The sequence below is a fragment of the Nelumbo nucifera genome, chromosome 3 (genome assembly GCF_055504915.1).
Source record: "Nelumbo nucifera cultivar China Antique chromosome 3, China Antique-T2T, whole genome shotgun sequence".
NCBI classification, from domain to species: Eukaryota; Viridiplantae; Streptophyta; class Magnoliopsida; order Proteales; family Nelumbonaceae; genus Nelumbo; species Nelumbo nucifera.
The window spans coordinates 11,885,776-11,912,436 of NC_142651.1; the positions used below are offsets into that span (position 1 = coordinate 11,885,776).

General features: G+C 37.9%; 2 protein-coding genes across 6 annotated transcripts; both read right to left on the minus strand.

Annotated features, from left to right (window-relative positions):
- Positions 1-5,323: 5,323 nt before the first annotated feature.
- LOC104596200 (uncharacterized) lies at positions 5,324-6,799 on the minus strand. Its single transcript, XM_010257270.2, has one exon. The coding sequence runs from the start codon at positions 6,401-6,403 to the stop codon at positions 5,798-5,800; it is 606 nt and encodes a 201-aa protein (XP_010255572.1). The 5' UTR covers positions 6,404-6,799; the 3' UTR covers positions 5,324-5,797.
- A 4,958-nt stretch (positions 6,800-11,757) lies between these two features.
- LOC104596210 (uncharacterized) lies at positions 11,758-22,571 on the minus strand. Of its 5 annotated transcripts, XR_016084526.1 has the most exons (6): positions 22,324-22,468; positions 21,983-22,159; positions 13,495-14,877; positions 12,449-12,858; positions 12,292-12,351; positions 11,758-12,214 (listed from the first exon to the last, which is right to left on the minus strand). XR_016084526.1 is itself a non-coding variant. In XM_010257281.2 (4 exons), the coding sequence occupies exons 1-4, from the start codon at positions 22,426-22,428 to the stop codon at positions 12,826-12,828; spliced, it is 1,608 nt and encodes a 535-aa protein (XP_010255583.1). In that variant the 5' UTR covers positions 22,429-22,571; the 3' UTR covers positions 11,758-12,825. The 5 variants fall into 5 exon arrangements, 2 of the variants coding, with proteins under 2 accessions (XP_010255583.1, XP_019053326.2); XR_016084524.1 differs by having other exon boundaries at positions 11,758-12,351; XR_016084523.1 differs by having other exon boundaries at positions 12,292-12,858.
- Between the last annotated feature and the right edge of the window lie 4,090 nt (positions 22,572-26,661).

A 26,661-nucleotide genomic window follows, 5' to 3' on the forward strand; every position in this document is an offset into this window, starting at 1 on the left:
AGAAAATAAACATTTTTGTTAAACTGTATGGATATTTTGGACATTTTCATGTGATTGAATTTTGACAAAATTTAAGGTCCACTATCTATGAAGTCAACCATATTTGAATTAAGTGGTGGCTAAGAAATCCAACCATTTGAATCAAATTGATCAACCTATGAAGTCATAGTTAGGTAATAAAATTTTTTAAATAGAAATAAATAAAGAAATTTACAAATAAAAAGTGTAAGAAAATAGTCACATTTATAATATTTTAATTAATTAAATTAAAAAATAAGTGTGATAAACAAGAATTATTTTTATTGATAATAAAAATGAAATGCATAATTTAGAACTAACCAAAAATGAAATATAAAAATTAAAAAAAAATAGTTCAACTTTTGGGTTAAATGTGTTAACCTTTAATGTCATAAATAAATAATAAAATTAATAAAATATAAAAATACAAAAACAAAAACACATAATTTTGCAAAAAATAAAACATTCAGGCACATGTATAATATCATGTATTTATCATATTAAACAAAAAGTAAGTGTGATATATCAGAATTATTTTTACACAAAAATACAAAAAAAAATTATAGAAAAAAATTGAACACATCTATAATTCTATATTTACACTACTATTAAAAATATGAATAATATTGTGAAACTTTTTTGACTAAAATCAAGGTTTTAACAACCGATCTAGAAATGAAACCGCTTTAATTTCCAGTTTTCAAGTCAACAGTTCAATTGTCTATTTTGAGCAAGTCAAACCGATAAGATGTAGAATATAATGCAAGTTTTTATTTTGACCGTTAGATTAGGATTAGGTTAAAAGTCCACCGTATATATACATTATTATGAGAAGGGAGTGTGAGAGTTTGAGAAAGAGGCGATTGGTTAAAGCTAAAAAGTGAGAAAGAAGAAGAAGAAAAGGGAGCGTCGCTAGAGGTGGTTGTCACCATGTTCACCAATCGTTGCTGCAAAACTATTTTTCCCTAAGAAGAAGAAAGAACTATCACCGATGGCTATCTCCATGTTCATCATCACCACTGTTACAATACCATTTGCCCTCTTCTTATATCTCTCTCAAATCCCAAAACGTTTGCTTCATTGGTGTATCTTAGAATTTAATATAAGATCAATGTTTAATCTCTTATCTCTTGCATTGATTTTTCGATTTTTTATTAAAGTTGAAATTTTTTTTTTTGCTGTTACAACTTAAAAAGAATCGCAGAAATGAGAAAACTCAAAATCAAAATGGAAAAACTTAAAAACCTAACTAATTTTGGCCATCGGGAATAATCGAATAAGTTTATGAGATATGAAAGTTTCGTTTTTTCAATTTTTTATTTTCTTTTTTTATTTTAAAATAAATAAAAATTTTGGAAATTAGTTGGAAAGCAACTCAAGAACGTTAATCGGGTTGAACATTTTAACAGTTAAACCGTTCGGGTCAACAGTTCTTTGATCATTTCAGCTTTTTTTTTTTTTTTTGAAAGATAGTGGTTTAGAGCCAAAATGGAATTGGTGACTTGACCTGTTCCTAGTCCAAACAGTTTGACCGTCTGGTCTCCTCCAGTTTTTAAAAATGTGTCTAAAATACTCATTTTTTTAATTTAGTCCCTATTTAATTGTAAGGTTTAAATGTAAATTGAACTACTACTTTTCACCTCATTTAATTCCCTCTATTTAAATCTTACATTTTTTTTTGATAAATAAACAAAATATAAAAGATGTACCAAAAACATAAAACACTACTAAAAGAAGAGTTTAGCCAAGTAGGTAGACCTGTCAATGATACCTAAAACTTCACAATTTGATCTAATTATCACATATATGGGTGAAGTGTTTATGTAATCAGATTTGAATTTTGTAATTTGCATCTGATTAATAATTAAAAATAAAAAAATAACAACAAAAAATAAAAATACATAAAGTTTATAGAAAAGTTTGTATATATTATTACTATAATTATCATCATCTAGAATTGCCACGTCCAAACCTTTTATTTCTTTGTTTGAGAAAGGGTATAAAAGTCATTTTATTATAGCTTTAATGCCAAATTAAATGTCTACTAAAATGCCTATACTTTTGTATTTAATACATGTCTAATTGTAAAGGTTGAAAATGCAATTTCAATTATTACTTAAGGTATTAAATCTCATTTTCTCTTATTAAATCCTATATTTTTAAGTTATTTTTCACTAATAAATGTTATTAATTAGATCTATGTCAATATTTTTAACAATATAGACCCATATATTTTAAAATTGACTCAAAAATAAAACCATTTTTTATCTAAATGGTGGCTAAGCAATTCAATAATCTGAATCAAATTGATCGATATTTTGATAAATGAATTGTAAAGTTTAAATTGTAAATTGAATTACTACTTTTCACCTCATTTAATTTCTTCTATTTAAATCTTACAATATTTTGATAAATGAACAAAAGAAAAAAGATACACCAAAAAGAAAACACTACAAAAAGAAAAGTCAAGCAAAGTAGGTAGGCTTATCTATGATATTTGAAACTTCACAACTCGATCTGATTATCACATATTTGGATGAGGTGTTTGTACAATTAGATTTGGATTTTACAATTTGCATTTGATTAATAATAAATATAAAAAAAATACATAAAATTTATAGAAAATTTTGAATATATTATTAGTATCATTATCATCAGTTAAAATTGCCACGTGCAAAACACGTGCATGCTTATCATCATTGATTGAACCCAACCGAAGATTTTTCCTGGCATTGTGAACGTTGAAGCCCAGCCAAAAGAAATTGAAAATTCAAACTCAGGCCCTAGAAGAGCTTGATGGGTTGGGTCGACCCAAGCTCAGTAGGGAATTTGGGTAGTTAGGTGCGTGCTAGCAATAGCCATTTAATTTAGGATGGACTAGGATTGGCCAGGTCAGACATGTCCTCAGGTCCAGTCCGGTCTCAACTTTTTAGGACTCGAGATTTTCTGTCCAACGTAAAAAATCTGGTTAGTTTATTTTTTCATATGTAGCCCTGTATCTGCTTCTCACACCACTATATATATATATATATATATATATATATATATATATATATATTTCAACCCTATTAAAATTTGTTTTGATGTAAATGATAAAAGAAAATAGGCTTTATAAAAGGCAAAAAAAAAACCCAGAAAAATACAAAAGAGGAGGTTGCTTAATAATAGCTTCTTGGTAGAACATTTTTCTGCTCAAACACATTCTCATTGTGGTGTCGCCAAATAGGTACCGTACATGATCACTTTGCAGATTAATGGGGCAGTTGGAGATTAATGGGACAGTTGGAGTTGATAAAGGAAAGGTGGTGCAGGTATTGTTATAAGGGACCACAACCACAATGGAGGTCAAGTCCCTTCCTGTGCCATTCACCTTCCTTGTATATTCAACTAGTAGAACCGTAGGCCTTTTTTGCATGCATGGTATCAATTAAGTTTGCACTTGATCTTATTTGGCTTTCGAGGCAATGCCAAACTGATTCTTGAGCTCTTGTTGGTCGTTGGTGGATTCTCGATCTTACTCCGCCGTGGTGTATTAACACCCTCCCTGATTACACAGAACCCTTCTTTCTCACCTCACCTTTCTTCATCTTCAGTTTTTCATGTTAACCTTCAAGCAAATATGACTGTCCATAATGTTGCTAGGACAGCCCCTAGATTTACCTTTATTGTGTGATCCATCTGTCCAGATTTTTTTGATATTTGTTGAGGCAAAAATCATATTTCATTCAATCTAAGAAATTTATATGAATACAGAGAAGTAAAAACAGTACAAAGGAAGAAACTGCAAATACAATTGCTTACAGAGAATGAAATAGACACAGTGGAGAAAGGAGAAAAAAAAAAAAAAGAACTTCTATAACCAACATAAGGTGAGGCAGAATCACTAACAGAAGAAACAATTGAGCTTATAGAAGTAAAAAAACTAAATAGAAACAGAGGGTATTAACGGATCAGGCTATTATTCTTCTCACCCATGTCTTCGACAAGGAAGAAAGTATATATATATATATAGATAGATAGATAGATATAGAAGAAGAGTTCAAATACAATTATGAGTTCACAAGATAAGTCATTAATTATCCAGAATGTGGTAGACTCCTACTTAGATTCAAACTCGACACTAGCCCCTCACAAAGGTAAAGATAGAGAGTCCGAAAAGACATGAGAGGTGAAAAGCAACGGCCACCAAGGAATTACTACTGGTGCTAAGAAATTGAAACCACCCGGAATTATAACCGTTTGAACTGTAACCACCCGATGAAAAACTGAAATGAATGAAATTAAGCCCCTATTTGTTACTCAAAAAATAAATACATGGGCAAAAAATATTTTAAGCTGAAATTTTGTTTTTCTGCCATCTTACATCTAAAGCTGCATATATGACTTTGTCCAAGAGAAAAAGTGGAGTGGGTAAAAATTTTGCATCTGATTCACTTTTCTCTTGTTTGTCTTGCAAACATCGGGATTCCTAAAATTTAGGAAGGGACCACCTCGTCTTTTTCATCTTTTTTGGTAGAAAAGAACTTTTCATTAAAGCAACAAGCTACAAAGCAATCAACTCCTCTCAGCTCCAAGCTCACACAACTAAGAGCTGCTTGAAGCCAAGAAGGGAAGTCTTTTGAATAATTCATAGCTAGCTACAATCCCATTCTTTGCATGATCTACTATCACCAGAAATAACAGAGCAGAGTTGACCCCTCCCTTCTTAATCGCCTTGATAACCATCTTTTTCATCTTAAAGGATGTAAATTGTATAGCACTCCAAAAACTGATGCAAATTTTTACATTTTTGCTCATCCCCTTCCTCCCCACTTGCTTCTCTCTACCCTATAATGTTACTTCCCTCCAAACAAACAAGACAAATTAAATAGAATTTGAACCAACTATGTACCGAGTCTAGAACATGCACAGTTGCACTCACACTCACTTCCATTCCGTCTGTGACAGGTGTCCCATTACCTATGTGCAAATACCCAGGTAATGGAACACTTGTTACAGACCGAAGAATCCACGACAACTGTAGCAGACCAACAATTCGCTTTTACTCATCTTCATTTTGATTCATAGACATTTTACCTGGTACAAAATGTCAATGGACCGGTTTTGGATTGGACCCCGTTTAATCCAAAATAAATTTGAAGATATTGGATTGGACTAATTCAGTCCAAAATATTTATTAGATTGGATTGGACCTGGTCCTTCTGTAATAAATTTATGTTGGATTGAATTTGATTAAGCCAATATGTGGTTTATTAATATAACGTAAGAATATAGGTATCAATGAATCAGGTTAGGGTTGAAATCAATCTAAATTAAAATGAATTTGAACAAATTGAACGATTCAGACACTGAATTGGACTGGTCCAAAATATTTATGGGATTGGATTGGACCAGATCCATTTGTAATGGACTGGATCGGATTGGACCAAATCCACTCCAATTGACACCCTACAAACAAATAGAAATGGAGCCAAAACAAAAGATGAGGGCATGAGGCAAAACCAAGCACCAAAAGGTCCAAAATGGCGAATTGCATGCTGACATCAAATACATCCCACACAAATGAGCAAATATAACTACTAAGAACATCTCGGAGCGATCGGCAGTCGACAGATATGCTGTGTTCAGTCGGCCCCGGCCGTTCACCATTGCATCCGAACAACTCCTTCTGAACCTCAGGCTAGCTTTCTCTAATCTGGGATCCAATGGTGAACGGCCGGTGAGATATATTATAAACCATGGCATAGAATCACCGGGGAGCGATTGTACGTGCTTCCTTCTACGAGACTACGCCAAGTGAAGGAGTTGAATCAACTCTGGATGCAAAGCAGAAGCCTCCCCTCTTGGCGTCCAACGCCAGCTGCTGCCTAAACATCAGAATGAAAGCTTCCACCCGTGCATTAAGCTCCTCTTTTGTTAGCCGAGGGTTGCCTTCTCCGTCGTCGTCATCATCGACAGGCTCTGTGAGCATGACGTCTTCAGCATCATCTATGTTGTTATGGAGGTCCTCCTCCGCTGGCGCCGGATGATCAGTGCATTGTTCCTTGCTCTTGCCATTGTTGGTGATGATCTGGGACTGAGTATCATTGCCGTCTGGGGTAGTGCTTTTTTCTGCACTGTAGTCCTTGTGGTTAAATGACGCAGAAGAGGAGGGAATGGACATGAAGAGGATGGATAGGAGGACGAGGTTGAGTAAGAGGAAGACCAGCGCGCGCCATTGCTCAAGCAGGGAAGTCATGGCGTGCTTCAGACCTGCAACTAGCAGAACCGTGCCCAGCGTCACCAAGACAATCTCTAACTCTAATTCTAACCTATTATCTTCTTTCTTTGTCTTCTCTCCTTCCATTTCCCTTCTGTTGTTTACTGCAATTCCTTCCATTTCCATCTCTTTCTCCCTCTCTCTCGACTTGAGCCTGTTTGTGCTTTACGAGTTTGAAAGAAGTATATTTATCAGACGAGGAATAGGAAAGAATCCATAATATTTACATTAATTACGAGAATACCACTTAGGCTTGTTGTTCCCCGCTAATGGGATGATCATGGCCCAGTGAAGACTGAAGAATGCATGCGTGGAGGCAACTAGACATTACTAGCTAAGCTAATTGAGGTAAGACGTAACACGAGGCATCGGCTTGAGGTGAATGATTTATTGCTTTGTCTGTTACTGAATAAATCATTATGCTGTGAACTCCTGTTGTTGTTCACAGACAATATGGGCTTAAAACAGAAACATGTAGAGGAGGTTTCGCCGTTTCGGTTGTTCATTCTGATTCATGATTCGTGAACAACCATCATGGAATCAGCATTCTAGCTAGCAAAATAGAGCTAGCCTTTTCAACCAGTTTTTACATAGTTTGCTGATGTATGCATGACATGCTAAGTTATCTATATGATATTGTCTCTTCTCAATAATGACTGTACAATTAAAAGTGTATAGTGAAAGTATATGAATGAATCACAAAATTATTGCTTGTATATCAATTATTATGGTTCTAAAAATAAACCATAAATAAAACTTCTTTTGCATTGTGTTGTGCACTTTCAAATATATATGGAAAAGATATGATATCGAAAAAACAACTGACCAATAAACTGGAATCACAAACTTAATAATGAATCAGGTGTTATTTATCAAAATTCATGGATAGATGGATTTCGATTTTCCATAGCAAATCATTTGAGCATTGTGAAATGTGTTTTGGTTTTGAGAGTCTTTTGTTGTTGGTTTAAATAACAAGATTGTTTTATGTTTTTAATCAAACGAATTATTTTTATTCTATTTTGAGAAAAATAAGTGTGTAAAACCATTTTTTTTCCTTTTCTTGATTTGGATTTTTCTAAAAACAGTTTTTATTGAATAACACGGAAGACCCCCTTAATGGCTGAAGCCTGAATGGTATATCGGATTGATCATTATCGATGACAATGACTTCAGCCGTTGGCAAATCCTGATGCCTGAAGCAGCAAACAAAGGAGTGAGAGGGTGTGGGGTAGTTTGGTAATTGCAATAAGAAACCATGGTTCACGGATGCCGAAAGCCCGACAGCCTTTGTTGGATGATTGACAGAGCCTTTGAAGTAAAGAGGAGAGAAAGAGAGAGAGAGTTTGTGTGTGTCTGCAAGCGTCCGGTCGAGTCTGCATGCGTCGGAAAAAAAAAGCAGACCATCGCATTCCTCTGAGACAATACGCACAATATGTCTATAATGTTAACAGCATCATCATCGGCACCCTCTTTTACCTTTCTTTCTCTGACTTGGCACATCATCAACAGTCTCACTCTTACTTCACGTCCCTTTTTCCTTTATCATCAAATCATTTACGTCTCTCTATACTTCTACTTTTTAAGTTTTTTTGACACTATCATTCCGCTTTTGCAGACAAACTTATAGCGTCTTCTGTTAATTTAGCACTTGAATGATTCTCACACTCACTGTGACTCTGTGAGGCTCCGAGAGAGGAGAGAGAGACGTGACATCACCTTGAAGTTTATCTAATCTAATTTAAAATCTTATTCTAATTTCTAAAGTAAACTTACTTTTGTTTCGAAACTGTAGGTCGGCACATAATGGGATCCACCGTGCACGGTGGATGCTGAGGCAACAGCAACAGAATGTCACTCAAAATTCAGATGTATTTGTCGGCTCTTTCTTTTCAGTTTTCTTGGCGTCAGGAGTCACGTAGTTGCAAGTCATGATGCCACGATGCGAGCTCACATGACTCAATCCTTTTTTAAATGAAACCATTGCCCATTGGCTTGGGATCTCTAACGATGGACCCGCCACCGCCGGCCCATGCTTATTACCAATTCATCACGTCGTGACACATGATATCTATCTTGGAATAGCTGGATGATACATGGACATCACGTAAGTGATGATTTGGAGTTCCAAATTACGGTTTGTCTTCGCTCCGACCTATCAATTTCGACCACAACTTAGATCAGTTAGGAGCACCTCATCTAGGGCTGACGTGTAGCACCTCGTCACTGGCCGATGTGACCTCAACGCAAAGAGCAACCTCCCTCGAGGGCTTGCCAACCTGATTGAGGTCCAATAGGTGACTTGCGAGTTGTGTTCGTCGACAAATTTGGTATGCATATCCCGACACTCCCAAGTTTCTTGGAAGTTGGCCCACATACCGAGTGTTCCGGAGGATGGTCAACGTGCGCGGCGGTTTCCTCCAGAGATCTCGGACCGGTTAGGCGACTTCCCAGAAATCTCGGATGCAGTGTATGAAGCCTACGCCAAATAAAGCCTATATAAAGGCACTAACCCCAATAACACAGAGAGGTACGCGCGATTACTTACATTCAAGCTCTCTAGCACTCGAACTTTATCTCACAACCATAACAAGAATATTGACTTAAGCATCGGAGCGACCTCACTGGGTCACCCACCCCGGTCTCTCTGATCCCTGTTTTTGCAGTTTCATCTAGCTCACCACGTGAGCACGTCAAGCAACCTTCTAGCTAGGAGCTTCCAGATTGCGCATCATCAATTGGTGTCGTCTGTGGGAAATGCTACAAGAAGCTAAGTTCTCACCTTCTAAAAGGATAAGTCTCATCTTCCAAAAAGTTAAAGATCTCACCTGTTAAAAATTTAAGTTCTCACTCTTTAATTTCCATTTCTTATGAACTCAAAGGCATTTTTGAGCAGTACCAACATCTAGAACGAATATCAATTACTGGGGGGAAAAGACATCCATGATGAACCTTGAGGACTCCCCTATGACAATCAGACAAGTTCAAGCCGAACTCAACATTCCTAGTGCCTCAAATAGATACCCAGCTACCACATGTGAACGGCCCTCTCCCGTGGTAGAGCCATCAGCGGTTCCCACCGGGATTGATGCTCGATGTAGACAGCAACAGAACGATATCAACTCATCCTCAACAACAGTCAGCCAGGGTGAGGCCTCACTAGCCCCATGTCGGGAGGTTGCCTCTATAAGTTGAACCCTTCATAGCTCTCACAGTAGTCGGCGGCTAGCAGACTACATGGACGCCCTTGCAGGTCGAGCCCTCCAAGGCTCCCACGCGAGCTGGTGACCTAGAGTCAGTAGTGTTGCCCCCGCAGGTCGAGCTCCCAGTGGCCTCTCTTGTAGGAATGGATGACTGGCGTCACAACGAGGCTGATGTAGTGCAGTCGTGGCCCCGAACTGCCAACTCACACTGACAACAACATTATGTATCAACAACCCTCGCAAGGTGGGGGGCAGAACACGTACACAGCAGTCTTGCAAGCACTCACCAAAAAAGATAATGCCATGAGATGACGTAGAAGCAGCCATATGAGAAGTTACTATAGAATGACCACCCGCTTAGACAGAAAGGTCAAGCCGCACATCGGCTAAATAATGTTAAGGAGAGTGGACCTCGAGTCATTTCCAGAGCCTAAGGGCTAAGGTGTCGAGCTGATAAAAGATATCGGCACCACATGAGACACAGTCGCCTCTTCGGCATGGGCAAGATCAAGGATAAGGAGAGTAGACCGCAAGTCACTCCTAGAGCCTAAGGGCTAAAGTGCCGAGCTGATAAAGATCTTGGAACCACATGAGACCCAATCGCCTCTTCGGCATGGGAAAAATCAAGGATAAGAAGAGCGGACCGCAAGTCGCTCCTAGAGCCTAAGGGCTAAGGTGCCAAGCTAATAAAAGACATCGGCACCACATGAGACCCAGTTGCCTCTTCGGCATGGGCAACATCAAGGACAAGGAGAGTGGACCGCGAGTCGCTCCCAAAGCTTAAGGGCTAAGGTGTCGAGCTGGTAAAAGACCTCGGCACCACATGAGACCCCAGTCGCCTCTTCGGCATGGGCAAAGATAAGGAGAGTGGACCTCGAGTCGCTCCCAAAACCTAAGGGCTAAGGTGCCAAGCTGATAAAAGACATCGGCACCACATAAGACCCAATCGCCTCTTTTGCATGGGCGAAATAAAAAAGTAGTTCGCATTCAGCACGAGAAAGAGAACAAAGGAAAGACTAGTTCGCTCTCAGCACCATGACAGATGCAAACTTGGTCGATCTCTTCACTTTGGTTTCAGGCTCCGCATCAAATTCACTGGCTACTCTTTTGAGAATCAGTTCGAGTGACACCATGTCGAAGTCTACCTAGGTGGAGCAACCTAATAAATCTCAGTCACGCAGTTAGAACCCCTTCTTTAAGACAGCATGAGGAGCTCCGCTCTTGAGGTAATAGGTCGGATTGCAGAACCCCTTGATGGTTGCATCCCTAATAAGGTATATGTCCTCAGGATACTTGCTTCACCTCTCCTCGAGCAGATGAATCTGCTCTCGTGCCCCAAAAATCAAGACAACGAGATCTTACATAAGGCTGCAAACACTTGAGTTCTTCCGACCTGATAAGCAAATTGGACCGACACATACGACTACGAGTTCATTAAACAATCATTCTGGGCCAAAAGGAACAATCTACTCCCTTAGTTGAGCTGCCCTCAACTCGGGAGTGAGGGTAATTGATGAGGGCGGATTTGGCCCTCCAGTCACATTGTGACACATGGCATCTTGGACAGTTGGATGACACATGGACACCACCTAAGCGATGATTTGGAATCCCAGATCGTGGTTCGTCTTCGCTCTGACTTAGCGACTTCGACCTCAACTTAGGTTGACTAAGAGAACCTCGTCTAGGGCCGACCTATAACACCTCGTCACTGGCCGATGTGACCTCGACGCGATGAGCAAACTCTCTCGAGGGCTTGCCAACCTAACTGAGGTCCAGGAGGTGACCTACGAGTTGTGCTCGCCAATAAATTCGATATGCATATCCCGACACTCCCAAATTTCTCGAAAGTTGACCCACGTACCGAATGTTCCGGAGGATGGACAACGTGCGTAACGGTTACCTCCGGGGATCTTGGACCGGTTAAGTGACCTCCCGAAAATCTCGGATGCAGTGCGTGAAGCCCACACCAAACAAAACCTATATAAAGGCACCAACCCCAATGACATAGAGAGGTATGCGTGATTACTTACATTAAGCTCTCTTAACACTCAAATTTTAGCTCGCAACCACAACAAAAATACTGACTTAAGCATCGGAGCGACCTCACTAGGTCACCCACCCCGGTCTCTCTGATCCCTGTTTTTGCAGTTTCATCCAGCTCACCACATGAGCACGTCAAGCAACCTTCCAGTTAGGAACTTCCAAATCGCACATCATCACATCCAATGGTTCCAAGTGAGCTAGTTGGTCTCACGATATAACTCGCATTCCAGACAGTTCCAAACGACAACCCGACCATCCATTTATGTGGCTGTTGATGTTAGTGTTGCATCAATGTGCTACATTACAATCCCATAAATACTAGAATTGAGGCTATAAAACTATCAGCACCAAGGGTCGAGGCTGGGATGGTGATGGCGTCCTGTTTGATTTTGAATTTGATGGAGTGAAATCGAACCAGTCCGAAGGTTGCGGTTGGATCGGGCCTCAGCCCTCAAGGCAAGTGTCTCGTATCGAATTCCATTTCCGTCCCCCATCTTACAATTTTACTCTCCTGAAAAATGGATTACTTGTCCACGTAAAGAAGCAGCCATCACAACTCAACCACCAATTGGGTTCATATATCATTGCAGTTTAGACGTTTTCAACCCTTCGCGCTACCACTTAGAAATCAGAAGCGAACGCTGAACCCCAAATCCATGGCACTGAACCACCACCATCTTAAAACGATAGGCTGCTAGAATTGCTGTTGTGGTTAGAAGAAAAGGCATTCAGAAGAGCTGAACCAGATCAAAACAGTCTTCTAGTTACCTCTTCTTCCCCTGATTCTTCTTCATCACCTTCCAAGTTTCAAATTCCATTCTCAACAAGCTGCCAATGAATGGCAGATTTATAAACGTACCTTCCACTGAAAAAAGTACAGCTACATAACATGATTTGAGAACTTGAAACCTTTACCATGCATTACCTATACTTGAATGAAAGAGCCGGATGGCCACCCTGAAAACCTATAGATGAATGACATTTGGCAAACAAAAGATGCCACTGAAATATCAGAAATAATACTGTTGTATAATAACAGAGTACTATGGGAAAAGGGAATTAGGGAGAAAAGAAAGAGAAAATAGAAAAAGAATGCTGTAATGATCATAATTTATTAGATATAACGCCCACAAACTAGTATCAAGGAATTCAAGCTCCCTTTTCATAAGTGGAAGTCATTCAGCGTTCTCTGGAGATGAAGATTGTTGAGACCTCCACCAGTTAGGGAACCCGTTTTCAGTTCCCCCAAAGCTCAATCTCCTTAACGTAGGATCATTGGATGTAAGATACAGCCAACTCTAACTACCACCACCGTTTCTCAGACAAAGAAATGAGCTGCACAAAAGAAAACATATAAGGATTATTTTCGTGTAGCCTGTCTAATCATGAATATCAAGTCTACAAATGAATCATTAAGCACCACACCAGTGACACCACATGGATGTAGAAAAATGGAAATTAATCAGATTGAATGCATGATTATATAAACATTTACTCTAGATAAAACAGATGAACATGTCATCCTCATGCAAAGAACAGGAACAACCTTTTGCGACAACCAACCTAGATGATCTACTCCACAAATCAGTCAGCCAACCTAAAGGACTACCATATAGTTCTCTGCCCATTTAAAAAAAAAAAACGGATATATTGGAAGATATCTGATGTCCATCATCCTCCACTGTTCAGCTCCGGATTAAGAGTGCTACAACTTATTTAGGCTCTTCAACATAATTTTTTCCATTTTTTCCAGATGACCTAGAAGAATGTATAATCTGATGGGACTTGGAATACACAATTATAATCATCAAACCAAGCCAAGTCTTGGCATAGACTTCAACCCACAATTACTGGGTTCTATTTAGCACAACTTTTATCCATTGAATTAATAAAAAAACTGAGAAAATCCAATTTCAAACACACATCAAGAAAAATCTGTAATAGAGGATAAAAAAGAAAGCATACACCAACCTGTCGAGCAACTTGTACCAGTCGCCTACTATCTCGAGATGATTCTATTATCAAGCTTGACTTTTGTGGCTCTTGAGCACTGCTTTGGTTATCTCTTGTTCTCCTATTTGGCATGCTTTTCTTTTCAAGAGAGGCATTCTCATCAGGGCTGCTCAAGGATTCCTTTTTCCGCTTTCTCCGGAATGTGTACTTAAGAAGCCTATCATTCACAGCTTGAGTAGGAACCCCACCTGTGGTTTCAAATGTTTTTCCATCTTTGGGATCAGAATTCATTAACTGTACACCAGCTGTCTCAAGGTTTGTGTTGCACTCTGTGTCTCCTGAAGCAACTGCCGCCTTGCTATCCTGGCTTGTTAATGCTGACTCATCTATCAATGCTGAATCCTTGCTTGTAGCATTCTGACAATTTCCTGCTTCACTAAGTGTAAGCTCACTTCCAACGCCATCAACACATCCCAATTGAGTATCCATGCCAGTTGCATTAGACTGTGACAGGGAAGCCAAATGGGAATCAGAACAGTTCTGGTTCTCACCTTCAATTGCATTTGATGGATCTTCACCAGATTCAACATCACCATTGACCAAATAGGCAGAGGGTTTAGAACGAGAAAGGAAAGATGGTTCATGAGGTTTCATGGCCTGATCAGGAATAAACCTGCATGAGGTAGCCTTTCTGCATCTAGCTTTTCTTCTTCGCTTAAATCTGTGAAAGAACTTCACATCACCTTTGTTGCAATTGCTATCATGCTGCATTAATCCTAACTCAGTTTGGTTTCTCTCCATGATGTTTTCATCCTTGGGAGAAGCTACAGTCGAGGTCTCTTCAACTTTTTTGCCTTCTCTGACAATCAAATCATTCTTTAAGCTCAAGCACTGATCATCTCTTTGTCCAGGAAGAGGCAGTTCACCATCTAGCGCATTCCTTTCAAATGCACGAATTCTCTGAGTACATCCATTTCTGTAAAGTTCAGGTTCTCTACCAGAATAATATTTCTCCACAGAAGAATCAATCAATGGTTCAATCTGTGTCGTTGCATTCTCCAATGCAGGACAGCACTTTTCACCTGCATTTCTCTGATCCACGGGCATATTCTTCATGTCATTAGTTGATGTAGGTCTGGGACCTGAGACAAGAGGAGGGCATATAATGGATTCTGAAGCATCTGGTTTCTTGTCCTTTGATGAATCATCATAAGAAACAGCATTCCCTTCAACTTCACTTAGTGGCTGCAGAGGGCTGTTTTTCAGCTTCTGAAATTCATCTTGCACTATCTTCAACTCAGACCTAAGGTGTCGTATTGTATCATCTGCTTGGCAGAGCTGCAACTCAAACTCTTCAATCCTTCTTCGTTGACTCAAAGATGTTGTTTCTGCTTCAGCAATCTGTAATGAATATACAACATTTGCAGACACTATTTAGATTCCTTACAATTTCTGTATCAAAAGCAGCAGATCATGTCAGTAAGAGAGTTGGAAAAAGCTAAATTTTGGAAGACCAATGCTATGCAGGTTGGTTAAATCCATCCTTGAATATGGTACGTTGAACACCATGGATCTGTTACATCATGCAGGTTCGAATGAATGTAATGTTCAATAGACTTGACCTTGCACAAAGGACCAGATAACAGTGTTCAAGCACCTGTATTCTTTCATCAGTGACAATTTAAACTTTATTTATTATACATGGACAGAATGACGTTCAAGCACCTCTATTCAAAGATGGGTTTGACTAATCCCTATAGCTAGCATTCCTTATGTTGGAATCAAGCTCTTCCATTCCTTTTCTTTTACTTGTCTTTCTTTCTTTTCCTCTTTTTTTATTAGTAATGAGATTATCTTATTTAAATACAATAAACTGAATACAGGAAAGTTTACTTTGATAAGGTTTCCTTAAATCTGGTGGATCAGAAAGTGACGAATTTTATACAAGGTAATGTTGGCCTTCAAGTAAGACAGTTATATGCACGTGTTCAAGATGATATAAGACTACCCTATTGTACAATTAAAAGTTGAACAAGAAAACTGGATAGGTATCACTTCCCAGTTGGTGGTGGTGGGAGACAGGGGCTTCCGATTCAATCTGTGGTATGGTTTCTAAAACAATAGCCCAAGTCTATTTAGTCTTACCATGTGACAAATTAATGGAAAAATTTTTAATAGAAACAAATTTTACCATCATCTATCACCATCCAAGCTCCATGAAATCTGCTTTTGTAATCAAGGGTTGTGATTGAAAATAAATCTATGATAATGATGTCTCACTTAATACTAGAACAACACACCAGACTATATGGTAGTATAGTGAATAACCTTACTGATATATACCATCTGTCCTAATTTCTAAGCATGACCCTGAACAAATTTTTAATAGAAACCACTTCTACCATCATCTATTACTGCCCAAGTACCATGAAAGCTTCTCTTGTAATCAAGGGTTGTGATTGAAAATAAATATCTATGATAATGATGTGTCACTTTACACTAGAACAACACACCAGACTATATAGTAGTATAGTGAATAACCTTACTGATATGTACCATCTGTCCTAATTTCTAAGCATGACCATGGACCATGATGGGGGCACCATCGCATTTTGTACAAATTCATGCATACACATGCATCTAGCTACAGCTATGCGATAATAAAGGGCATAGATATACCTGGATTATATACTTGATGTCTTGATCCAGGAACATGACCTAGTCAGCAAATCTCATGACTATCCTTCTAAAGAGTTATATGTCTGTTTTCTAAATGATGAAATACAAAGGTGGGCTCTGCAAATTTCTTCCAATGCTTTAAAACGTGGAGGCATGATGTGAGGTGTTCCACTACCTAGAGGCGTTAGGCATAGTTCAGAACATAAGAGGCGTAAGCCTCCTTAAGAGGAGGGGGATGAGAATGAAGAAGAGGAAGGAGGATCTCATTTTTCTTTATTTTTATTAAAAATCTTTTATATTAAGAAGAACGAAGAATGCATAGAACTAGTTGAAATTGGCTGCATTTGCCCCCCAGCTAAGGGGGTCCAGGGGCTTCACCCCCAGCCCACTTTCTTACCCTTTATCTTTCCTTCCCTTTCCTTTTCTTTTCTTTCTTTTCCCTTTTTTCTTCTCTTTCTTTCTTTTTCTTTCCCTTCCCTTTCTTTTCCTTTCCTTTTTTTTTTCTTTTTCTTCTGAGGCATACGCCTCAAGGTGTTTTGGGGGCGCCTCACCTGGAGGCACACCTCCAGGCATACACCTCCCACCCCTTTTAAAACACTGATTTCTTCTTCCCTCGACTACCAAATTATGCATCACTAGATACAGTTAAAGCCCATTGAACAAAGACCTCCTTAATCCTCCCTCTCACACGACCATTATCAGGTGACATGTATCTTCATCCCATACTTCCAAGAACATACTAAAAGTTACTCCTTTTTCTATCATCTTTGACAAGACTTCCTTGAATCTACTTTTCAGTAATGGATTAATGTGACAGAAAAGCATAATATAAAATGTTTCCTGATGAAAAATATTAATGGATGAAACTAAGACAAATTAAGATAAACATGTGTGCAGTTTACATTGTAATCTGTTTATTCAGAACATTGTCAACCATCAAAAGTTCTACAGTATGTAGATATGCATGATACAATTATGGCAATTACTGCATCAACCTGAATCACATTTCAAAAGACAATGCCTGTTCACCAACCATTTCTTTTCCTTTATCATTTTTTCCAGGGGTTGGAGAGGGGGTGTATGATGTATTTGATATCAGATGTAAAGATTAGATCAGGTAAAAGATGGATTCATGCTCAAGAGAAATAAATAAGTTTAAAAGTTGAATACCAGCCCTGTATATATGGAATACCTTTCTAGAAACTTCTTGACACACTTCACTTGCATGTGTTTACAGTTTAAAAACAAAGATACAAGAAAGGCCAGAAAGATAGCTACACTGGACCAAGAAGATTAAACTCGGAACCAACAGCAATGCTTCATGGGCATATAGGCATATCATAGGAGAAGCATTACAGCTGGGCAGGGAATTGCAGACAGCATTCATATCTACCCAGAGATCAGACAATACGTGCAATATATGTAGAACTATGGAACATGTAAATTTATACTGCTGCTGTAGGTGACACTATCTTGTTTCTGTCCATTTATCCATCTCAATCAAGCAACCAACTGAAATGTTGCCATGAGTGAAAACATCAGCATGTACTAATCCCATATCTTAAAATTTTAGGCACTACACCAACATCATGACTGCCAAGCCAGCAATTGTCCAATGCCTCATTGATGCTATTTTAATGCAAGACACCAAACACGTAGCACATTGCTTATTATCTGAAAGGACCTAAAGAGCAAAAACCAATGTGGTCCCCTCTAACCTACATAAGAACAAGGTTTTTTGCTGCATTTAGAAGACACCCATCTTCTTGCGTTATCTCTCTGTCTTCAAAAACAGTAACAGAGAGGCTATGCAGCAGCAGCAGCAGCACCGAAAATGAAGTTAATTTGCATCATTATCCAACTCTCTACTTCACTGCCATCTAAGTAAGAATACACACACACACACTAGTAATAAGATCCTTACTGCCCTTTTTTTCTTCCACCTGGTTCACCACCTACTGACATAAATTTGGTAAAAAACTATTTTCGTTGGGATTCACAGTCTATTCATCCAAAACGATGCCAGAAATGGCATAAGAAGTAGATGAAGAAAACATCTATTTTAGACTAAACTAATTCTAGAAACAATCTAATGATAATTACCATGGTGCAAGAAACAAACATGTGATAAAAGAACCAAGGATTACTCCATTCTACCACATTCTTTACACAGTAAAAGGGGAAAAATACCAACACAAGAAATGAGAAGCAAGAAACCCGAGTACTTTCCCAAGGAGACACAGTTTCCTAGCAAATATTGATGCAACTGATTATTCAGAGCAAGAGAAGAACAATATTCAGCAAATAATGGCTCTCCATGGATGTAAACTAACTAATATAGATCAATTATCTTTTTTATCAATAACCAGAAGATTTCATTAATTAATGAAAAAGATACAGGTGGAGCATTTCGAAGAGAGATAAAGAAACAAAGACTTTGGCCCTGTTCTGTTAGGTGTGGCTAGGCTTTCAAAAACTTTAAAGCCTAAGATAGATCTTTTATGGTTTGGTAAGATTTTTTTGGGATCAATAACCATGAATTTTATTAATATAGAACATGCAAATATTTCATGCAAATTTCTTTCTCTCTTTCTGTAACTCCACATATTTGCCTTCTCATTTTGTAACCAGCCCACTACCAATTTAGAGTCTCCTTTGATGACTGTCTTTCTGATATTCAAATTCCTTGCCCTTCGTATACTCCCTCTAGCACAGCCATAACTTCAGCCCTTAGAGAATCACCCACTCCAATCGGGATTGAGTACAAAGCAATTCTTTGTCCCTCACCATCCCTAAGCACCCCTCCTATTCCAGACATTCACAGATCCCTAAACTGCTTTGATCAATATTGAGTTTAATGAATCCTCCCTCCAGTGGTAAGATGTTCTTTGAAAGCTATAGCTAAGTAGAAGCTGAAAGCCTGAAACTGAAAAAAACAAAAAAAACAAAAAAATAAACCAAAAACAAGAAGCTTCAATTGAAGCTTTTTTCTGATTTCTTGTTTTGAGCTTCCATTATAAAACCTGGAAGTCTTTCTAATTCACGAACTACTATTTTCAAGGCAATGAAGACATCATTTGATCACTTTAAGCCCAACCAAATGTCATATAAGTCTTTAGATGCAGCTCCTATGTCAAGTGGGCAAAAATTAAGAAAACATATTTCCCAAGGCAGATCAAATCTCAGTCTAATTTGAAAGAGTTTACTCTGATAAATTCCAAATGACTCAATCAGAATCTATATGACAAGCAACCTCCATTATGCCAAACATATTCCCAGCAACCCACATTTTTTGATGAATAGCAACCCACATTATAGATGTACAAGTATGCATTATTTAGACGTGTTCCAACCTTTGAGAAAAGGGCTCCAAACACACTATGAAATTTGTATATTTAATGAATCATTTTCTTATCAAGTAAACTTCCTTTTATCAAATAACTAACAGGGAACTCTGCCAGAGCTTCAGTAGCATATTCATTCTTTTTAAGAAGAGAAGTCCTACTCTAACTTCCAACTTCAAGGAGAGAAGATAAGAATCCAAATGCACTCCAATTTCACTTATGCCCTTTCCAAAAAGTCCTAGAGTAACAATTGAACCTTCTAAAGAGTTCCTATAAAATGAACAATTACAATATAGGAAAATCTAGTAATGATTAGTGTTTTTTTCTTGAGTTACAGCCTACTTGTAACCTTACAATCACTAGTATGTTCTCAAATTTTATACCAAATTCTTACAAAATGAGAGAAACATGGACACAAATTAATGGAATTTCAAACTATCTTAGAAAATCTAGGGCCATCCAGGGTTGGAAGAGCTTTTAGGAATTGGAAGGACATATTCAGGCAATCTATTCAGGAGCAACAGGGAGTGGAGACTCAATTAGAGCATAATTATTGGCAGTGTCACATGGTCTTAGGTTGGCAGAGTCACTTGGATACAAAGGAATGCAAATTGAAGGAAACTCTAATGTTGTAATTGCTTGGGTAAAGAGCATGGAAGCGGGATCTTGGAAGTACAGGAACATAGTGAGGATACTAAAATTATCTACAGAAACTGAAGCTCAGCTCAAAGGGGGTCCAAGATCAGTTAATCACCTAGTCAACATACTAGCAAAAGTTGGGGTTTTTAGAAGTAATACGTATTGAGGCACAATTCCAAACTGAGGAAATGTAAAGGGGATTAGCTGAGGCTAACATTTGTAATGGGGTTCAAAGGCACAAAATCCGTAACGTAATTTTTTTCATCATGTAATAAATTTTATTGTTACTGATCAAAAAGAAAAAAAAAAGAACTCTAATACAAAGAACAAGGTTTTATATTCTTTCATTTTTAGAATCAAATACATTGTAACATCACCAAAAATGCCATTGATGCAGGATGGATGTAAATCATAAAAAACAATGACCAGGTTAGCTTTCCAAACTTTAGTTTCTGATCAATCAACAATTACAAGCTTCCAGAATAATAGGCAATAATAAGAGAGGCAAAGGGTATTTATTAATGTCTAACAGGTATAATGCATGAAATACATACAAGAAAGAAAGGAACAGACAAACAACATCCCTCTGCAATGTGAGCATTAATTGGATATGTCCATTAAATACTGTGTCATAAATCATAATAGCATATTAAGATACACATTACCTAACCATAATATGAGATTGCGAAAATTAGTAGTACATATTATGGTTTAAAAGGTAAAACAATTTCCAAACTCATAAAATATCCCTAACATCAAAATACCAAGTCCTGATTTCAAGTTCAGTAGCTAGATCTAGAAGACCTCTAGCTTCCTCCAAGTCATTGAATTCTTCTATCACAATTGCATCAATAAACTAATCAACTATTTGTTAAGACAACAAAGTAATTGGATATCATAACACTTATTTCTCCCATAAAAAAGTTAATGGGAAGGTTTACATTTGGATTAATTTGGTGCAAGCCCAAAATGTAAAGGAGAACCACCTGTCATCCATGTCATTGGTAATTGCCAAAACTTGGCACTGTAGACTTGTTGAAATTGGGATGAATTCCAAAGATCTTCATAATAAACTTAAGCTATAAATGTAATAAAAACCATGTCAGCAACATAACCAAGGGATGTTAATCATCAGATTCAAGTCACTAGTAAATAAAGAGAAAGGATAAAGCATGGAATCTCAAATACAAAATAGGAACATATCCATTTCCATATGTATGAATAATCTAGCTGTGTCATTTGAACTAGCATATTATGAATTGCCCTGGAGTTCAAATTAAACATGCTGTGCCAGGTTCAGCATCTTATCACAGGGCCTAAGTTGTATATAGAAAAACCTAATTTAAACAATGAACAAACAAAGTTATATAAAAAGAAAAGAGACAAGATACAAATCTTGTATGCAGCTTTGCTTCCAGCAATATTGATGATACCCATGAGACAAGAAAACCTTCAGCATGGCATTATTCTATTCCTATATATGAACCCAATTCCAAGAGTTGGTCAACCTTTGAAAAGTAGGTGATATTAAATTTCCCAAAACAATTACTACACTGAATAATACCGATTCGCTTCTGGGGTGAATAATCAATAACCTATAACTGATCTAGATAACAAACTTTAGTAGAAATAGTCCAACCTATCAACCGTAAAACAAAAATTTCATCACTGAACGGCATTTCACTCCAATCCCATTTATCAAACTAAATAAAGAAGCAAGAGAAATTAACACCGCATAATACACCCATACAGCCACAAACGGAAGACTGAGAACCGCAACCACAATCAAGGAGCGAATAAAAAACAGAACTTTTTACTCATCCATACGCAGAGAAACAAATTACCTTAGAATCCATGAGTTGTTTAAGTCGAAGTAGCATATTAAGCGCCTCTTCCTTAGCGGCAAAAAGGTCCTGCTGGAATTGAAGGGCCTTGCGCTCCGATACCATAATCCTGGCGGCCGCCTCTTTAGCTGTATTGAGGATTATATCAGCATAAGCCTTCTTCAAGGCCACCATTTTCTGCAACCAAATACCGAATAGAGAATAACAACCAGAGGACAAGTGTCTAGAACAAACCATTTGTAAAGGAACCCCCCCCCCCAAACCACAATTTACTGAAACTAAGAATAGTCACGAAACAGTTGAAGAAACTCAAAAGAGAAACAATTTTTTCTAATACAAACAGATGACAGTTGTGGTAGTGCTGGTGGTGGAAGCGCCGGCGATGGTAGTGGTGGTGGTTGAGATAGATGTTTGGTGGTTAGGTTTTTTACCTCGGCTTCCTCCATGGGCGTTTTCGGTTTAGACCAGGCCGAAGAAAGGGAGGTTGTTTTCCCTTTCCTTGCAGCTGTCTGTTATGAACTGAAATTTCTTCTGTAATTACCCAATTAACCATTGTAGTCACTGAAATTACGGCGTTGCCACACCGATTGACAAATTGAAATTGCAGTATGACAGTGAGTTAGGTCTTTTTCTATTAGTTTCGTTTTGTGGGAGCGCGCCGTGAAAACAATAATAAATAGTCAATGGAGCGAACCCAACCGAATCCGTTAATAAACGGGTTTAGAGGGTCCGAATCGAACCCACAGTAGTTACTGATCGCAATTGTTGTATTTTTGAGATATGGCCCACCCTATCAACTGATCATAACCGTTCACGCGTACTGAAATGAAATGAAACTTAAAAATTCGTTATATTCGTTTACCGGTTGTGGATTTCATTTTCAATGTTCAATCTCTCCTACTCTAGACGTCAACGCGAAAAATAAAGCGGTGGCTGTGGTGGAGGTGTAACAAACAGCGGAGGGTGTTTTCGACATTTCAATTCTAAGAAGAAAGAGGAAAAATAACGGAAGGGTCTTGATCTCTTGGACTATCACTCTCCCCTGGCCTCTTAAGGCTCTTACGTTCGCTCTCGCTTCGACGCTTCGCTTGGTCGGTTGGTTTCCGAGCGATTCCCGGGCTTCCCAGCGCCCCGCTCGCACCCAACTCCTGAGACCAGATCTGCTCCTCACAGGATTTAAGTTATTATTCACGCGAGATGTTATTAATGCACGGTGGATGTGCATGTTAGGCGCCCGAGTGTGAAGAGCAGATCCGTCACCCCAATTACCGAAGACACATCGCCCTTAAGCTTAGGCCTATCTAATAATTTCACCGTCAAATAGCATTCGTTCCTACGCGGTTCTTTTCATATCATATCATAACCCAGAAAAAAAGCTGACTTTACCAACCCCGCATGACTTAACATTTTATTCTTCAATCACTGAGCGGTACTGTCCACGCAAATGGATTCGGCATCAATTCTTCAAACAATCTTTTAAAAAACGATCCGGAACCGGAATCGTTCAGTTTTTCGGTTAATAATTACTCCCTTTGGTTTGAATGGACAGCAAGTTCTAATAAAAGAATCAAAAAATTAAAATAAAAAAATGACTAAAATTGTTAAATGAATCATCGGATCATTGACTGATTCAATGGTTTTTGGCCAATGATTGGATCTGGGGTAAAATGGAATTGATTGCCTCAATAATTCTCAAGTCCATGGTTTGACTGTTTGAATCAACGACATTTCGAAAATTATGGTCAATAGATTATATATATAAACAAAAACAGTGAACAACTTTAGACCAATAAGTCTCTACAATGTTATTTACAAGATCATTGCTAAAATTATGGTCAATAGATTAAAGCCAATCCTTGAGTCAATTATCTCCCCTTTTCATAGTGTTTTTGTTACAAAAAGGCAAATTAATGATAACATCATTATCGCCCATGAACTATTTCACACTATGAAAAAGAAAAAGGGTAATTCGAGTGTTGTGGCTTGTAAAGTGGACATGGAAAAGGCCTATGATAAGTTAGAATGGGCGTTCATTGGACAATGACATGTATTAAACCGGTCTCTTATAAAATTCTAATTAATGGCTCACCCTCTAAAAAATTTGAACCCTCTAGAGGTATCAAACAAGGTGATCCTCTCTCACCCTATAATTTTGTCTTATGTGTTGAAGATTTATCTAGAAAACTCATGGATGAATCCAATAAACCCAAGAGGTTTAGAGCCTCCAAGGGAGGTCCATGCATTCCTATTTTGTAGTTTTCAGATGATTGTTTGATTTTTGCAAAAGCTACCATTCCTACCTGTGTGTGAAAATCAAGGAAATTCTCACTAATTCCACTAAAGCTTCAAACCAAAGCCTTAATTTTGCTAAATCAGCCCTGAAACTCTCAATTAGCATCCCTCCAAGATTCCAGAAAATGCTAACAAGGATGACTAGAATTCCCCTAGAGAATAAAGATAGCACATATCTTGGGGTGCTCGTTTTAAATGGAAGAGTGTCAAAAGACCCTTTTAACAAGCTCGACGAGAGTGTTAATAACTAACTCTTAGGATGGAAAAGAAAGACCCTTTCTCTTGTTACTATCCTTTACTATTAGCTCCATGCCTCCACTTTTAAAATCCCAAACAATGTAATTGATGATATTGACAAAAGCCAAAAAAAAAAGTTTCTATTAGTCAAAAGATAATGATAAAAAGCCCATTCATTTGTTAAATTGAGGTGGTATGGGCCTCAAAAATCTTCGTTGGGTCAACGAGGCATGTCCAGTTAAGCTTGGTTGGAAATTTTTGAATGAGAAACAGAACTTATGGGTCCAGGTGATTTCCCACAAATACCTTAGAAAAGGTTCCCTTTGGAGCTCCAAGCCCAATAAGGGCATCTCTTGGACTTGAAGAGGAATCTTGAATTCCAGAGACCTTAAGAGGGGCACGGGTTGGATTGTTGGAGATGGAAAAAACATTGGAAGGACAATTGGCTTTATTTGAGACCTCTCGAGGAAAAGATGAATAGTAACCCCTCAGTGGAACCAAATGAGCAAAGTGATTTGTCTGTGAGTAAAGTCATAATTCACGAAAGAAACACTTGGGAGGAGAATAAAATTTGTAAATTAGGTTCCAATCAAACTTGGAATAAGATTATATTGATTTTCATTCCTTCAAACCAAAGTGATGACAAAATGATTTGAAGATTAAATCCTAAGGGTCTATTTAATGTCAAATCTGCTTATAAAGAATCTATTATTATGCATAAAAGGGTGGGTCGGCCCTAACCCTCATCTTAGTAAAATATGGGGTCTCAAGTTGCCCCCAAAAATCAAAACTTTTGTTTATTTATTGCTAAATTCCAGGTTGCCTTCAAAAGTTTTTTTGAGGATGATGGGTGCTTGTTTCTGTAATGAATTTGAAAAATTACCCGTATATAAAACATATTTGGAGAATTATGGATCTCATTTGCAAAGGGCCAAATGACAATGACTCCTCAATTTTGGAATGGTGGACCGATTTTGCTAATAAGAATGAGCCTTTGGTCCTTTTGGTTCTTGAGAAATGTTGTTTCATTTTATGGCACATTTGGAAAAATAAAAATGACAGTCTTCAATGACCGAAGTTTCCACCCAACGATCATAATAGATAGAGCGTTATCTCATCATGCCAATTCCAGCAAGGGAAATGAAAACTCCATGAGCATCAATAACCCAAAAACATGGAAACCTATTTTCTGAAAGGCTCCAAGAGAAAAGTGTATCAAAATTAATTTTGGTGCCTCCAAAAATGACAAAGGAGAATGTGCACTTAGGTGCATTGCTAGAAATCATGTCAAAAATGTTCTTGAGGCTAAAGCATACTTTATTGGTATTTCTACAATCAATGTGGTCGAAGCTTGGGTTGTTTGGGAAATTTAGAACTAGGGTTGTTCATGAGTCGGGTTGGATCGGTTTATTGAGATTTTTTTAATTGACCCGGCTTGGTCGGGTTATCCGAAATTGAAACCGAAATCAACTCTGTGTTAAGCAAACCAGACTTAGTCGGTTTGAGTCGGGTTGGGTTGGTTTGGATCAATTTCAGCTCTAACTTCAACCATGGTAATAAATTGGTAGATTAGAGAAAGAAGACTGAAATTTGATGTAAAAAATGACACATAATTCTATTAGAGAATGAAGACTAAAATTGGTAGGGGGCGGACCAAGTTAGAATAGAAGTTATTAAGAAAATAAAAAGTCAAACTGTATTAGAGAAAGAAGACTGAAATTTGTATATTTCAAGAAACCTTCTAATCTAAGTAAAAAAGGACACCTAATTCTAATTGTAATTGGTTGCCTATTTGGTGTAAATGACTATAAAAACTAAGATCATTTGATTCTTTTCTTTAAACTTTTCCAAAAAATTTCATTTTCTAGTTGTCTTACAATACTTGCCATTAATGTCATTCCTAACTAGAATAATAGAAATTAAGCTAGGTTGTAACTAGGATAGAGACAACTTAGTTAAGTAGGAACTATGTAGATTGTAAATACTAACTAGGAACTAACTATTAACTACTAAGTTGGTTCGGTTCGAAAACTGAAACCGACCCGAACCATCAATTTATAATTTTTTACAACCCGACACCGACCGGTGCTGAAGAAAACTCGACCAATTCGGATTGGGTCGATTCGAATTAATCGGTTTGGTTAGATTGG

Bases quoted from the DNA above. Each gene is read 5' to 3' on its own strand.
- LOC104596200 (XM_010257270.2), bottom strand. From the start codon at position 6,403: ATGGAAATGGAAGGAATTGCAGTAAACAACAGAAGGGAAATGGAAGGA.
- LOC104596210 (XM_019197781.2), bottom strand. From the start codon at position 22,428: ATGGAGGAAGCCGAGGTAAAAAACCTAACCACCAAACATCTATCTCAA. The intron at 14,878-21,982 runs GTAATTTGTTTC...TATTCATTACAG, and splicing joins AACAACTCATGGATTCTAAG to ATTGCTGAAGCAGAAACAAC. The intron at 12,859-13,494 runs GTTGGTGTATGC...TCTTTTGTGCAG, and splicing joins TGGTACAAGTTGCTCGACAG to CTCATTTCTTTGTCTGAGAA.